Raw genomic sequence first — 16,011 nt, 5'->3', positions numbered from 1 at the left:
TATGTGACGACGGGTCCAACTTTTCTGGTTTTTATCAGAATATTGCTTCTAATGGATCAGCCTAACGATTAACAGTCACATTTGATAGTGCATCATACAAATATTGACTGTAACACTCATGTTACATAGTTAAGTTTTACCAATTCTTTTGTGAAAGAAAATTCAAATACTGACTCATATTGGAGCCTATTAAGCTATTGTATATACAAAAGATTTTCTGAAAACAATATGTGATTTACCTAGCTAACTCGACTTGGAATCTCAATAAACTACATTGCAATACTAAAACTAGGACAAATTCATTATTTTGATAAGCACATACGATAAAAGCACCCCTCTTGGTCTCTTTTGGTACTGCTTATGTTCTTTGGATCTCTAGAAGCAGTCAACCGTCAGATTGAAAAGAAATAATTATCCCAAACAAAGAATAAAAAAACAAGAGGAAAATAATATGTTTTCAGTAACATGACTAGAAGTTCCCATGAAAATTTTGTAATATCTAAGCTATACTCTTTATTCGGAATATCAGAAACGAAAGAGTTAGGAATGGGAAATGAAAACAAAATGACGAAATAAATTTTCTCATGGCCTCTTTTTTGGACGTGGAATAAAAATACCCCTTGAAGAGAGAATTTCATTGGCCTTAATTGAGGGAAAGTATATTTCGCAAAAAGAATTTTTTTGTCCGGTTTTCCTTCTTTTTCATTTGCCTTCCGCGCTTTCTAAACGAAGGTTTGATTAGTAGCTTCACAAATCAAGTTTTAATAGTTGTAATGTGCTTCATGAGCATGGCAATAACATCAGGAGATACTTCAGAGGCTGCTTTCTTCAGACGTTGAATTTTTTCCTCAGTTTCTATCTCAAGCCTCTTTTCGGTCGAGTCTGAACTTCCGCTGGTCTGCATATTAATCACAAGAAAAATAATCAAATACTAATATTTCCTTCCTAAAACTAAAAAGGAATTTTTTTTTTTTTGCTTATCTCACTTAACATGATTGAATCAATTATGGATTAAATAAATCCAAGTAAATTGAAGTTTTGTTTTTCACTTATTCTTAGATATAATCATACTTAAAAGTCACGTTAAGTAGGAGTATATTGTAACGACCCGACCGGTCGTTTTGAGAGATGTAGCCTCGTTCCCTCATTTACTGCTCATTCCTGCTTAATTGTTATTATGTGACTTGCCGGGGTAGTTGGTTCGGGTCCGGAGATGTTTCGGAATAAGTTGAGACACTTAGTCTCAAGGTTGGAAGCTTAAGTTGAAATAGTTGACTGGATGTTGAGTTATGTATAAATGGCTTCGAAATTGAATTTTGATGGCTCTGTTAGCTCCGTTGGGTGATTTTGGACTTAAGAGTGTGTCCAGCTTCTGATTTGCAGGTCCGTAGTGGAATTAGGCTTGAAATGGCGAAACTTGAAAATTTTAGAAATTTGACCGAGAGTTAACTTAGTGGTTATCTGGCTCGGATTGGTATTCCGAAAGTTGGAGTAGGTCCAATGTGTCATTTATGACTTGTGTGCAAAATTTGAGGTCAATCGGACGTGATTTGATAGGTTGCGGCATCGAATGTAGAAGTTAGAAGTTCAAACGTTTATTAGGCTTGAATCTATACGTGATTCGTGGTTTTAGCATTGTTTGATGTGATTTGAAGGCTCGACTAAGTTTGTATCATGTTTTAGGACTTGTTGGTATATTTGGTCGAGGTCCCCGGGGCCTCAGGTGGAGTTCAGGTGGTTAACGAATTAAGATTTGGAGTTAAAGGGTTGCTCAAGCTGGGAGTCTTCTTGTGCAATCGCGCCTGCGGAGCTTTGATCGGAGGTGCGAGCTGTGAAGCGCAGATGCAGACAGGAGAAGGGAGTGCAGTGGTCGCAGGTGCAAAGGTTTGACCGCACCTGCACGGTCACAAATGCGTTGAGGTTGAGCGCAGAAACGAGGGGGAAGCGCAGGTGCGAAAGTAAGTTGCACCTACGGGTGCGCAGAAGCGAAGAATGTTTCCGCATGTGCGAGGGTCGGTTGCCAGTGAATTACCGCAGAAGCGGGAGAGTTGTTGCTTCCGCAAATCCGCAGGTACGGGTAAGTTGACGCAGGTGCGAGAAAGCCTGGACAGAATATAAATGTTGGGTTTCGAGGTTTTTATCATTTCTTGACTTTACAAACTCGGATTATATCAATTTTTGAAAGGGATTTCGAAGGGATTATTGAGGTAAGTCACTTGTGGTTATATTTATTCAATAATTATATTACCCTATTGAATTTTCCACCTAGTTTGTGTGTTTTTGAGGTGGAATTTGCGAGTTTGAGGGTAGGGATTTGGAGAGTTTAATTTGGGAATTTGAGTGACGATTCGGTGTCGGATTTTGGTAAATTTGGTATGGTTAGAATCATGGTTGAATGAACTTCCAGATTTTGTGACTTTTATTGGATTCTGAAATGTGAGCCTGGGGGCAGGCTTTTGAGTTGACCTTTTGGCTTTTGATTAAGAATTTAGTATTTTCTTATGGACTTGATTCCTTTAGCCCGTGTTCATTGTATCAAATTGTTTATGTCTAGATTCGAGGCGTTCGGAGGCCGATTGGTGAGGCAAGGGCTTGCTAGCAGAGTGATTTGATTTGCTTGAGGTAAGTATCGTATTTAAACTCAGTTGAGACGCTAGTTGCCTGAATTAATGTGATAGCCACGTGCTTTTAGGTGCGTACATGCATGGGTATGATCCCATGTGCGGGCACCGGGATAATATATTCATGTTTGAGTTGTTCTCGGGCTCTTATAAGCCCAGAAATGACTGCTAAGCTTCAAGCTTTGATATCTAACATGCTGTAACAGTTTATGCGATCTAATTGAGCCATGATGAGACTACTTAGAGGTTTAATCCCTGAACGAACTTGATAAATACTTTTCATTGATGAAATTGCCTGTTTGGGCTATGATAGCACACTTTGCACATGCCTACACTTTGGCATGTTATTTACACCAGTACAGGGACATGAGAATTTATTTTATTCATCATATACCTGTATACTTGCTTTATTGTTTCTGTATGATATTTCTAGACTGGGCGTGAGGCTATGCATGGCGGATTATGTTATTGGCATGTGAGCTATCCGTGCGAATCCATGTATTGATATTATTTGACGTGAGTTATCCGTGCGGATCCATATATTGATATTATTGGCACGTGAGTTGTACGTGCAATACGTGAGTTATCCGTGCGGATCTATATATTGATATTATTGACACGTTAGTTGTCCGTGCAACACGTGAGTTCTCCGCGCAGTGTGTGGAACTTATATTTTCCTTGATCATTTATCTGATTTGCTTGTTATTTCCCTCTACATGCCATAATACTGTTTGAGCAAGGTATTTGAGAAATAGTGCACATGCACACACGGATATTCTTCTCACGAAGCCTTATGAGTTAGCTTTAAATATTATATTGTGTTGGTCTAAAGGGACAGAATCACACTGAATCAACTAGTATCCTAAATAATTTAAGCTTCTCTTACAATGCCTTGTTTATTTGCAATACTTATTGAGTTGGTTGTACTCACACTACACCATGTACCTCGTGTACAGATCCAGGCATTTTCGGTCACTGTGATTGTTGATCGTGGAGTATTTACCTATTCGAAGATCATCGAGGTAGCCGCTTGGGCGTCCTCAGACCTTGACTCTCCTCCCCTATCTTTCAGTTTTATTTATCATGATCTGCTTTCTAGATAGTGTACCAGACTATGTCATTAGATAGATGCTCATGTACTCGGTGACACCCAGGTTTTGGGGTTTCCTATATTTAGTTGCGACGTTTCATCTATTTTTATGAGATTTTCATTGATTTAAACCTATTTCTAGCATGTTTTACTTTTTAAAAATGTTGGGATATGTGAGTTGTCGGCTTGCCTAGTATCATGATAGGTGCCATCACGACGTGTCGAGTTTTGGGTTGTGATAAGTTGGTATCAGAGCTTAGGTTACATAGGTATCATGAGTCATGAGCAGGTTTAGTAGAGTCTTGCAGATCAGTACAGAGACATCTGTACTAATCTTCGAGAGGCTGCCGAACCCTTAGGAAAACTTCACATTCTTGTCGTTCGAATTTGTTGCTTCCGAGAACTGAACTCATGTTATTCTATTCTCTCCAAGATGGTGAGGACACGTGCTACCGGACCGGACGGTCGGCCACCAATACCATCAGCTAGGGCCACGAGAGGTCGAGGTTGCGGTAGGGGCTGAGGTACAGCTCTTACAGTAGCTAGAGCAACACCTGCAGATCCACCAGTTGCTCCTGCTCAGGAGCAAGTACCAGATGTATTTGAGCCAGTAAGGCCAATCAGGCACCAGCTGTGCCCATTGTGATTCTAGGCCTTCAGGAGGCTTTGACTGAGATATTGACTGTGTGCACTAGCCTTGCTCAGGCAGCTTCAGTTCAGACCGCGCCAACCACTTCTCAGGCCGGGGGAGGTACTCAGACTCCCGCCACCCATACACCAGAGCAGGTGATGCAAGGACTTCAAACACCGGAAGTACTACCAGCCCAGCCGGTTACAGTTGCTCAGGCCCAGGTGGGTGCCGTTATTAGTGATGATGAGCAGATTAGACTCGAGATATTTGGGAGACTCCAGCCTCCATCATTCAATGGGGCTGAGTTAGAGTATGCCCAGGACTTCTTGGATAGGTGCCAGCGGATTCTTTGTACGACGGGTATTCTGGAGACCAGTGGGGTCTCATTTACTACTTTTTAGTTTACTGGGGCTACCTTCAGGTGGTGGGAGGCCTATGAGAGGCGCATGCTAGTCGGTGCAGCACCACTTTCATAGAATGAGTTCTCCCTTCTCTTCTTGGAGAAGTTTGTACCACAGACCAGTAGAGAGAAGCTGCGCGGACAGTTCGAGCAGCTGCGTTAGGAAGGCATGTCTGTGACCCAGTATGAGATGAGATTTTTAGAGTTGTCTCCTTACACAGTTTGGTTGGTTCCAACTGAGAGGGAGAGGATTAGGAGGTTCATTGATGGCCTCACCTATCAGTTGCGTTTTGTTATGACTCGGGAATGTGTCATAGGTGCTATGTTCGATGAGGTGGTTGATATTGCTTGGCGGCTAGAGATTGTCCGTAGTCAGGAGCATGAAGAAAGGGAGGCCAAGAGGCCTCGTGGATCAGGTGATTTTAGCGGTGTTTCTACTGGGGGTCAGTCCCACCACAGCAGGGGCCTTGCTTATAGGCCCGCTCAGACGGCTTGTCCATCTCATCATGGTGCATCAGTTAGGCACGGTTCTTATAGTGCTCGCTCGGGCTAGTCTTCATTCAGTGCACTACCAGCAGAGAGTTCTCACCATTCCTCATCTGCTCAGGTTTCTATAGGCAGTTCCTCGGGTTATTAGGAGCAGCAACTCCATTAGAGGAGGGGTTGTTTCAAGTGCGGGGACTTGAGTCAACTCAAGAGGGATTGCCCTAGATTGTTGAGTGGGGTTCCACAGCAGATTTCTTGACTGATGATACCAGCAGCACCAGTTACTGTGCCACCCACCCACCCAGCTCGGGGTGTGGCCCAGGCAGCTAGAGGTCGCCTTAGAGGGGGGAGATCAGGTGGCGGTGAGGCCCGATTTTATGCTATTACTGCCAGTCAAGATGATGTTCCTTCAGACACAGTGATCACAGTTATTGTCTCAGTATGACACAGGGATGCTTCTGTATTATTTGACCCTGGTTCCACTTATTCGTATGTATCATCATATTTTTCTCGTTATCTTGATATTCCCTGTAAGTCCTTAGTTTCATCTGTTCATGTTTCTACACCGGTGGGTGATACTATTATTGTGGATCGTGTATATCGGTCGTGTCTGGTGACTATTGGGGGATTGGAGATCAGAGTTGATTTCTTATGTATGGTCAATTTCGACGTGATCTTGGATATGGATTGGTTATCTCCATGTCATGCTATTCTGGATTGTCACTCTAAGACCGTGACATTAGTGATGTCGAGATTGCCAAGAATCAAGTGTAGAGGTTCTCTAGATTATGTTCCTAGTAGAGTGATTTTATATTTGAAGGCCCAACAGATGGTTGGGAAGGGATGTTTGTCATACATGGACTTTGGGAGAGATGTTGGTGTTGATACCCCTACTATTGATTCTGTTCCGGTGGTGCGAGATTTTTCGGATGTATTTCCTATAGACCTGTCGGGCATGCCACTCGACATCGATATTGACTTTGGCATTGACTTGGTGTCGAGAACTCATCCTATTTCTATTCCTCTGTATCATATGGCACCAGCAGAGTTGAAGGAATTGAAAGAGCAGCTTCAAGAACTTCTTGATAAGGGATTTATTAGGCCTAGTGTGTCCCCTTGGGGTGCACCGGTTCTATTTGTGAAGAAAAAGGATTGTACTATGCGAATGTCCATCGACTATAGGCAGTTGAACAAAGTTACAATCAAGAACAAGTATCCTTTGCCGCGCATTGATGATCTATTCGAGCAGCTTTAGGGAGCGAGGGTGTTCTCTAAGATTGATTTGAGGTCTGGGTATCACCAGTTGAAGATTCGGGACTTAGATATTCTAAAGACGGCTTTCAGGATCCGTTATGGTCACTATGAGTTCCTTGTGATGTTTTATGGGTTGACCAATGCCCCAGCGGCATTCATGCATCTGATGAACAATGTATTTCAGCCTTACCTCGACTCGTTTGTCGTAGTATTCATTGATGATATCCTAGTGCACTCACGTAGCCAGGAGGAGCATGCCCAATATTTGAGGATTATACTACAACGACTGAAGGAGGAGAAGCTTTATGCCAAGTTCTCCAAGTGTGAGTTTTGGCTTAGTTAGGTGGCATTCTTGGGGCACGTGGTGTCCAATGAGGGGAATAAGGTGGATCCAAAGAAGATATAGGCGGTTCAGAGTTGGCCAGACCGTCCTCAACTATTGCGATTCAGAGCTTTCTCGGCTTGGCCGATTATTATCGGCGCTTCGTGGAGGGTTTCTCATCTATTGCAGCGCCTTTGACTAAATTGACTCAAAAGGGTTCCCCATTCATGTGGTCGGATGAGTGTGAGGAGAGCTTTCAGAAAGTCAAGATTGCCTTGGCCACAGCTCCAGTTCTAGTTTTGCCTTCAGCTTTTGGCTCTTATACAGTGTATTGTGATGCTTCTCGGATCGGTATCGTGTGTGTCTTGATACAGGGGGTAGAGTGATTGCTTATGCTTCGTGCCAGTTGAAGCCTCATGAGAAGAACTACCTTGTCCATGATTTGGAGTTGGCTGCCATCGTTCATGCATTAAAGCTTTTGAGGCATTATATCTATGGTGTGTCTTGTGAGGTATTTACAGATCACCGGAGTCTCCAGCACTTGTTCAAACAAAATGATCTAAATTTGAGACAACGGAGATGGTTGTAGCTGCTGAAGGACTATGATATCACTATTATGTATCATCACGGGAAGGCCAATGTGGTAGCCGATGCCTTGAGTAGAAAGGCGGTGATTATGGGTAACCTTGCATTCATTACTGTTGATGAGATACCACTTGCAGTTGATATTCAGACCTTGGCCAATCAGTTCATAAGATTAGATGTTTTGGAGCCCAGCCGGGTTCTAGCTTGTGTGATTTCTCGGTCTTCCTTATATGATCGCATCGGAGAGTGCCAGTATGCTGATCCCCATTTGCTTGTCCTTAAGGACACAGTTCAGCAAGGTGATGCCAAGGAGGTTACTGTTGAGGATGATGGGGTGTTGAGGATGCAGGGTCGGATTTGTATGCCTAATGTAGATGGACTATGTGAGTTGATTCTTGATGAGGCCCACAGTTTGCGGTATTCCATTCATTCGGGTGTCGTGAATATGTACCAGGACTTGAGGCAGCACTATTGGTGGAGGAGGATGAAGAAGGGTATAATGGGGTTTGTACCTCGAGGCCTTAACTGTCAGCAGGTGAAGTATGAGCATCAGAGACCAGGCAGATTACTTCAGAGGCTTAAGATTCTTGAGTGGAAATAGGAGTGTATCACTATGGATATTGTAGTTGGACTCCCACGCACTTCGAGGAAGTTTGCTGATATTTGGGTGATTGTGGATCGGTTGTCCAAGTCCGCGTACTTCATTCCATTTGGGACTACTTATTCTTTAGAGCGGTTGGCTTAGATTTACATCCACGAGATTGTTCTCCTTCACGGTGTGCTAGTGTCCATCATTTCAGATCGGGTCACGCAGTTTACATCGCAATTTTGTAGAGCCGTGCAGTGAGAGCTGGGCACACAGGTTTAGTTGAGTACATCATTTCACCCTCAGACAGATGGGTAGTCCGAGCGCACTGTTAAGATATTGGAGTATATGCTACGCGTTTGTGTCATGAATTTTGGGGGTTCATGGGATCAGTTTCTGCAGCTCGTAGAGTTTGCCGACAACAACAGCTACCAATCGAGCATTCAAATGGCTCTATATAAGGCTTTGTATGGGAGATGATGTCGATCTCCGATGGGATGGTTTGAGATGGATGAGGCTAGGCTATTGGGTACTGACTTGGTTTAGGATGCTTTAGACAAGGTTAAATTAATTCTGGATCAGCTTCGCACTGCGCAGTCTAGACAGAACAGTTATGCCGATAGGAAGGTTCGTGATGTTGCCTACATGGTTGGGGAGAAGGTACTGCTCAAGGTTTTTCCCATGAAGGGTGTTATGAGGTTTGGGAAGAAGGGCAAGTTAAGCCCTCGGTATATTGGGCCGTTTGAGGTGCTTTAAAGGATTAGAGATGCGGCCTACAAGTTTGCCTTGCCGCCTAGTTTGTCGAGTATGCATCCAGTATTTCATGTTTCTATGCTCCAGAAGTATGTTAGCGATCCGTCTCATCTTTTGGATTTCAGCACAGTTCAGTTGGATGGTGATTTGACTTATAATGTGGAGCCGATGATAATTTTCGATCGGCAGGTTCTAAAGTTGAGGTCAAAGCATATAGCTTTAGTGAAGGTGCAGTGGAGAGGTCAGTCAATTGAGGAGACTACTTGGGAGACCGAGGGGGAGATGTGGAGCAGATATCTACGCCTATTTCAGACTCCAGTTACATTTTTAGACCCGTTCGAGGATGAACGTTTGTTTAAGAGGGGGAGAATGTAACGACCTGGCCGATTGTTTTGATAGTTGTAGCCCCGTTCCCCCATTTAATACTCATTCCCTGCTTAATTATTGTTATGTGACTTACCGGTGTAGTTGGTTCGGGTTCGGAGATGTTTCGGAATGAGTTGAGACACTTAGTCTCAAGGCTGGAAGCTTAAATTGAAATGGTTGACCGGATATTAAGTTGTATGTAAATAGCTCCGGAATGGAGTTTTGAGGTTTCGTTAGCTCCATTAGGTAATTTTGGACTTAGGAGTGTGTCCAGATTATGATTTGGAGGTCCGTAGTGGAATTAGACTTGAAATGACGAAAGTTGGAAAATTTAGAAGTTTGATTGAGAGTTGACTTTGTGGTTACCGGGCTCAGATTGGGATTCCGGGAGTTGGATTACGTCTGTTGTATCATTTGTGACTTGTGTGCAAAATTTGTGGTCAATCGGATGTGATTTGATTGGTTTCGGCATCGAATGTAAAAATTAGAAGTTCAAAAGTTCATTAGGCTTGAATCGATATGCGACTCATGATTTTAGCGTTGTTTGATATGATTTGAAGGCTCGACTAAGTTCGTATCGTATTTTAGGACTTGTTGGTTTATTTGGTCGAGGTCCGGGGGGCCTCGGGTGGAGTTCGAGTGGTTAACAGATCAAGGTTTGGAGTTAAAGGGTTGCTAAAGTTGGGAGTCTTCTGGTGCAATCGCACATGTGGAACTTTGATCGCAGGTGCGAGCTGGGAAGCACAGATGCGGCTAGGAGAAGGTAGTGCAATGGTCTAAGGTGTGAAGGTTTGACCGCACCTGCGCGGTCGCAGATGCGATGAAGTTGAGCGCAGAAGCGAGGGGGAATCACAAGAGCGGAAGTAAGTCGCACCTGCGTGTGCGCAGAAGCGGAGAATGTTTCCGCAGGTACGAAGGTATGTCCTCAGTGAATTACTGTAGAAGTGGCAGAGTTGCCGCTTCCGCGAAGCCACAGGTGCGGGTAAGTTGTCGCGGGTGCGAGAATGCTTGAAGAGAATATAAACGTTGGGTTCCGAGGGTTTTATCATTTCTTGACTTTGCAAACTCTGATTAGGACGATTTTGGAGAGGGATTTCGAAGGGATTTTTGAGGTAACTCACTTCTGGTTATATTTATTCAATAATTATGTTTCCCCATTGAATTTCCTACCTAGTTTATGTGTTTTTGAGGTGGAATTTGGGAGTTTGAGGCCAGAGATTTGGAGAGTTTAATTTGGGGATTTGAGTGACGATTTAGTATCGGATTTTGGTAAATTTGGTATGGTTAGACTCGTGGTTGAATGGGCTTCCGGATTTTGTAACTTTTATTGGATTCTGAGACGTTGGCCTGAGGGTTAGCTTTTGAGTCGACTTTTTGGCTTTTGATTAAGAATTTAGTATTTTTCTTATAGAATTGATTTCTTTAGCCCATGTTGATTGTATCAAGTTGTTTATGGCTAGATTCGAGGCGTTTGGAGGCCGATTCACGAGGCAAGGGCTCGCTAGCAGAGTGATTTAATTTGCTTGAGGTAAGTATCATATTTAAACTCGGTTGAGGCACCAGTTGATTGAATTGTTATGATAGCCACGTGCTTTTGGGTGCGCACATGTGTGGGGATGATCCTATGTGTGAGCACCGGGATTGTATATTTATGTTTGGGTTGTGCTCGGGCTCTTATAAGCCCAGAAATGATTGTTAAGCTTCAAGCTTTGATATCTATCATGTTGTAACAGTTTATGCGATCTAATTGAGTCGTGATGAGACTACTTAGAGGTTTAATGCCTTAACGAACTTGATAAATGCTTTTCATTGATGAAATTTCCGGTTTGGGCTACAATAGCACACTTTGCACATGTCTACACTTTAGCATGTTATTTACACCAGTCTAGAGACATGGGAATCTATTTCATTCATCATATACGTGCATACTTGCTTTATTGCTTCTATATGATATTTCTGCACTGGGCCTGCGGCTATGCCGGGCGGATTATGTTATTGGCACGTGAGCTGTCCGTGCAACACGTGAGTTGTTCGTGCGGATCCATGTATTGATATTATTGGTACGTGAGTTGTCCGTGCAGCACGTGAGTTATCAGTGCGGATCCATATATTGATATTATTGACACGTGAGTTTTTCATGTCACACGTGAACTGTTCGTGCAGATTCTATTGTGAGCACGTGAGTTGTCCGTGCAGTGTGTAGAACTTATATTTTCCTTGATCATTTATCTTATTTACTTGTTACTTCCCTCTACATGTAATAATATTGTTTGAGCAGGGTATTTGAGAAATAGTGCACATGCACACACGGAGATTCTTCTCACGAAGCCTTATGAGTTAGCTTTATATATTATAATGTGTTGGTCTAAAGGGACAGAATCACACTAAATCAACTGGTATCCTAAATAATTTAAACTTCTCTTACCTTGCCTTGTTTATTTGCGATACTTATTGAGTTGGTTGTACTCACACTACACCATGTACCTCACGTGCAGATCCAGGCACTTTCGGGCACGGTGATTGTTGATCGTGGAGTTTTTACCTGTTTGGAGATCATCGAGGTAAATATTTCGGCATCCGTAGACCTTGACTCTCCTCCCCTATCTTTCAATTTTATTTAGGCCAAATACATAGATGGCCCGGTAAACTTGTCCTAATTTTCCACTTAGACACCTTATCTAAAGGCTTTACTTATTGAACACTTGAACATAGTTGAAAGTGTTTCAATTAAACACAGATTTGACAATCTCCCACAATGTAAAGGGCGTGGTTCTCACACGCCAAAAGCAGCCAATTATTAAATCACTAAAAAGTAACTTTAAAAGAATAACTATCCCCACCCCCACCCCCAAACAACACTCGTCTTCTTGGTTTCATCGGCACCACCACAATTCACGACCATCCTTCATCGTTTCAGTTTGTCTTCTTCATTTTACCACTGCGACAACCACCACCATATCCATCCATCTTCTTCATCACTACCACCACAGCCACCACCATATGCCCTCCACTATTTCCTGTGACAAACCATATTTTCATGGACCACAGTATTATTGTGACTTCAGCTGTCCCAATCGAAATAAAGTCCTCATAATTGGTTTCCAAAAATCAAATTGTACCATTTGTTTGAGCTGATTTTCTGAGCAGTTCCCAAAATCAATTTTGTATCCCAGAAATTTGATTTTGAAATTGTCGAAACATATCTCAATCTGTCCTATCCATCTAATAAGTAATAAATGCTCACTGGCTACCAAAAGATGATGAAAAAGTTATCCTACAAGTCCCTGGTGAATGCACTTTGCACGGATTAAAGCAAAAGAAGAAACCCAGAGCCATTTACAATATTTTTGAGTAATTTTTAATGAACTTCTTATGGTTTAAGTTTTCTGGGAACCTTACTCGTGAAGTTTAAACTTCAATCATGAAATTAAGAAATATATAATTTAAAAAAAAAAAAAAAGGCTTTCAGTAAGTATCACTCCTGCAAACTACTAACGGGCCCTTTTGGATGGTGTATATCAATTTGCTTACAGATGCATCTATAAAATGTTGTTGCAGAGACGCTCGGAAGGATGAGATAATCTTTTAAGAATCTATTAATTAATACCATAAAATATTTTTTCCCTTTTTTGTATGTTGACACGTGTCTTTTGGTCATATCAGTATCAATGCAGAGCATATTCACGCTCATCGAGAATGTGTGGCGCACGCGCTCTGCCATTTTAGCCGAATGTGTTTAATTGGCACACTTTCAGCTTTGTTCAAGTGTTCAATACGTAAAGCCTTTAGATAAGGGGTCTAAGTGGAAAACTGGGACAAGTTTAGGGGTCATTTATGTATTTGGCCTTTTATTTATCATATTGTGCTTTCTAGATAGTGTACCAGACTATGTCATTATATAGATACTCTTGTACTCGGTGACACTTAGGTTTTGAGGATTTTCTGTATTTAGTTGCGACGTTTCAGCTGTTTTTATGAGATTTCCATTGATTTAAACATGTTTCTAGCATGTTTTGCTTTTTAAAAATGTTGGGACATGTAAGTTGTCAGTTTGCCTGGTATCATGATAGGCGCTATCACGACGTGTCGAGTTTTGAGTCGTGACATATATCCACAAACATTGTGCTACTACTATGTAAACCTTCTTGTATAAACTCGAATCAGTATTGCTTTCGTTTAACCATATAATAATATAGAGTTTCTATTACTATTTTGTATTCATTATGATTTAGATAACCAATTTCGAACTAAATGAGCTTATTGAATCTAGGAGAAAAGACAATTTCGAAGAGAAAAACCTCAGATAATGTCTTTTTGTACTCAGCTTCCAAATGCGAACGATAATTCGCCACTTCCATCTCAGCTTCTTCTTTTGCTTGGCGCAACCTTGTCATTTTAACTGTCAAATTTCAAAAGTATAAGAATCAGGGAAAATGTAGCTAAGGACTTACAGGTTCATCCGGACACATTAGTTTATGTTCAGATGTTGGATACGTGTTAAAAACAAAATAAGTTAAATAATAGAATTTAAACTCAGTAAATATAATAAGTTCTGGTAAAATTTCAAGCTCAAACCTATAATGTTCAAAAATCTTTGATCTGCTTCTGATGAGAATACTTACAAATTTCATGGAGAAGAAGAAGAAGTTTTCCAAATCATAATACGTTGAAAATTTACCATTTCTAGCAGCTGAAACAATTTGTTGGGCTTCCTGTTCAGCAGTTAGTAGCATTTGAATGCCTCCTTGTCCTCTCATTGAATCCATGTCAGCTACTTAATCTAAATACAACAAGGCAACAATAGAAACAGAAGAATTGGCGTTCTATGCACTAACGGGTAAATTATATTTCAACTATTGAATCATTTTATAAGATAATTGCAGGTAACTTTACATGAAAAGTATTAACTGGTTACGTGAAAATATACTGCTAGTATAAGTTTAAATTACACTTATTATGTAAATATATTTATTTGTCGGTATATATGACTTAAATTGTTTGAAATAAGAGTAATTTTTAATAGAAAGTGATAAAAGCTTGGTGAACAAGCAACGATGATAGTGCAAAATTTAATAGGTTCGCACTATATCTGTTATGACCTTCTGAACGATCTTTTAAGGTCATCAAGTTGTTCACTGATTTTTTGAAAAGACAAGCCCGTAGATTGCTGTAAAACTCGGTTTTAGGGCTTGCATAAGACATTCGTTTGGTGTTTTTCCTAATATACGGAGTAGGGGAGTACCAAATTTTGTTCTTATTCATTTTCGTATTTTTTAGGTCATATATTATAATGTCCAGCAGATAAAAAATGGGAACTCAGTTTTGCCAAGGGAATAAGTCAACACATCAAACAGAAACAATTTCCTAATTCTCTTTTCCTCATTATTTCTTTTTGCAATTAATATCTCCAAGGAAAAAGATCTGAAAATGTTAATCGTCTTGTAACTGTACGTGAAATTGTACAAACTTTAAAATCTTCTGCAGTTAGACTTTACCTATAAACACGATAAATCAGTCAGATGAAGGAGGTAAATGCAAGTAGAGCTACCTTAATCATATATGCCCATAATAGAGGTCAATCAAATGCATAAGAGAAGGAAGAAATTGAACTATATATACATGAAAGATTCACTGAAAGACTGGATGCCTACTTTGATGCCAATATAGCTGAACATTACTAGAAATCTTCTTCCCGTTGACGTTCTTGCCAGAACGCCATCGGAAGTCTGAGATTTCTGACAAAATTTGTTGGAAACAATTTCCGACGAGCACAATTCCCTTCCATAAAACATTTTGTGAAAAATATGCGTGTTTTTAGTAATTAAACATATTAAAGCAATTAGTTGTTTATATATGAAATAGTAGTCTGTTTCTCGATTAAAAAAATTGAAATATGTACCTGAAACAATTTGTGCTATAGTTTGGAGCTGAGGAGAGTTTCCCTTTTGAACAGGAAATATTGGATTTGGATAAGAGGAGAAGGACTAATTGGGTGACAAAACTTGGGTATGATTTTAATTAAGTACCCCGTAACTATAGGGTTCTTACTAATCCTATGTCCTGGTTAATAGGATGGTTGTTGCTACATATGAATGCACTCGGTCAACAACCAATCTGTGAATTATCGGGTTTATATTTCAATTTACATATTATAGTTTAGGATAACTGCTCACCCCCATTCAGGCATGGGCATTGAGTCAAACGAGCCTGAGCCAAGACCAGCTAAGCCGAGCTCAACTGAGCTCGTTACAACATAGAGCCGAGCCTAGCTCAGAGGCAACTCAATAGAATAAGAGGCCTAAAGCAAAATCTTATTAAGAGGCCTTAAAAATATTTTGTGCCTCTATGTGCGTGTATATATATATATATATATATAATGAACATCGTTTTTTGACAAAGTATGCAAGTATTAGCAATTGAAAAAAATAAGATCTTCATTTAATAAAGTACGAAAAACTAAATAAATTCAACGTTACAAACTTTGTTTGCTACAACGATTGCATATCCGATTACATCACAATTGAAATGAGAGAACCCAGAAAATATTGAATTTATGTAAGAAAAAATTAGTAATAAGTTGGATTATTAAATATAGCAAAGTGACTAACTAATAGAGAAAAAGAATTCAGCAAAAAATTAAAATAAGATAGGCACAAAATTAATTAAGTTAAGATTAAAGGCTAAATTAGCAACCTTACCCCCCAATTCTAGTAATGGTACATTAATTCATAATTTGAAATTTTTAACAAGTTCATATGATATTTTGGGACTTGTATGCATGGTTAGTTTGGATTCCAAGAGGTTCAGGAGCATTTCGGTACTATAGCAGGAAAATTAGAACTTTAGGGTTCTCAAGTATGACTTGAGTCTTTGTTTTAAGTTGTTGCACTTGGATTCATGTTTTGAAACTTTGGATA

General features: G+C 40.6%; 1 protein-coding gene across 1 annotated transcript; it reads right to left on the bottom strand.

The window, feature by feature from the left end:
- Positions 1 to 289: 289 nt before the first annotated feature.
- LOC107760902 (V-type proton ATPase subunit G-like) lies at positions 290 to 15,126 on the bottom strand. The gene is made up of 4 exons (XM_016579022.2): positions 14,994 to 15,126; positions 13,773 to 13,874; positions 13,393 to 13,493; positions 290 to 898 (listed from the first exon to the last, which is right to left on the bottom strand). Exons 2-4 carry the CDS (start codon positions 13,858 to 13,860, stop codon positions 755 to 757), a joined length of 333 nt encoding a protein of 110 aa, XP_016434508.1. The 5' UTR covers positions 13,861 to 13,874; positions 14,994 to 15,126; the 3' UTR covers positions 290 to 754.
- Between the last annotated feature and the right edge of the window lie 885 nt (positions 15,127 to 16,011).

This window comes from Nicotiana tabacum, chromosome 14 (assembly GCF_000715075.1).
Source record: "Nicotiana tabacum cultivar K326 chromosome 14, ASM71507v2, whole genome shotgun sequence".
Taxonomy (NCBI): domain Eukaryota; kingdom Viridiplantae; phylum Streptophyta; class Magnoliopsida; order Solanales; family Solanaceae; genus Nicotiana; species Nicotiana tabacum.
This window is presented reverse-complemented; position numbering and strand designations above follow the sequence as displayed.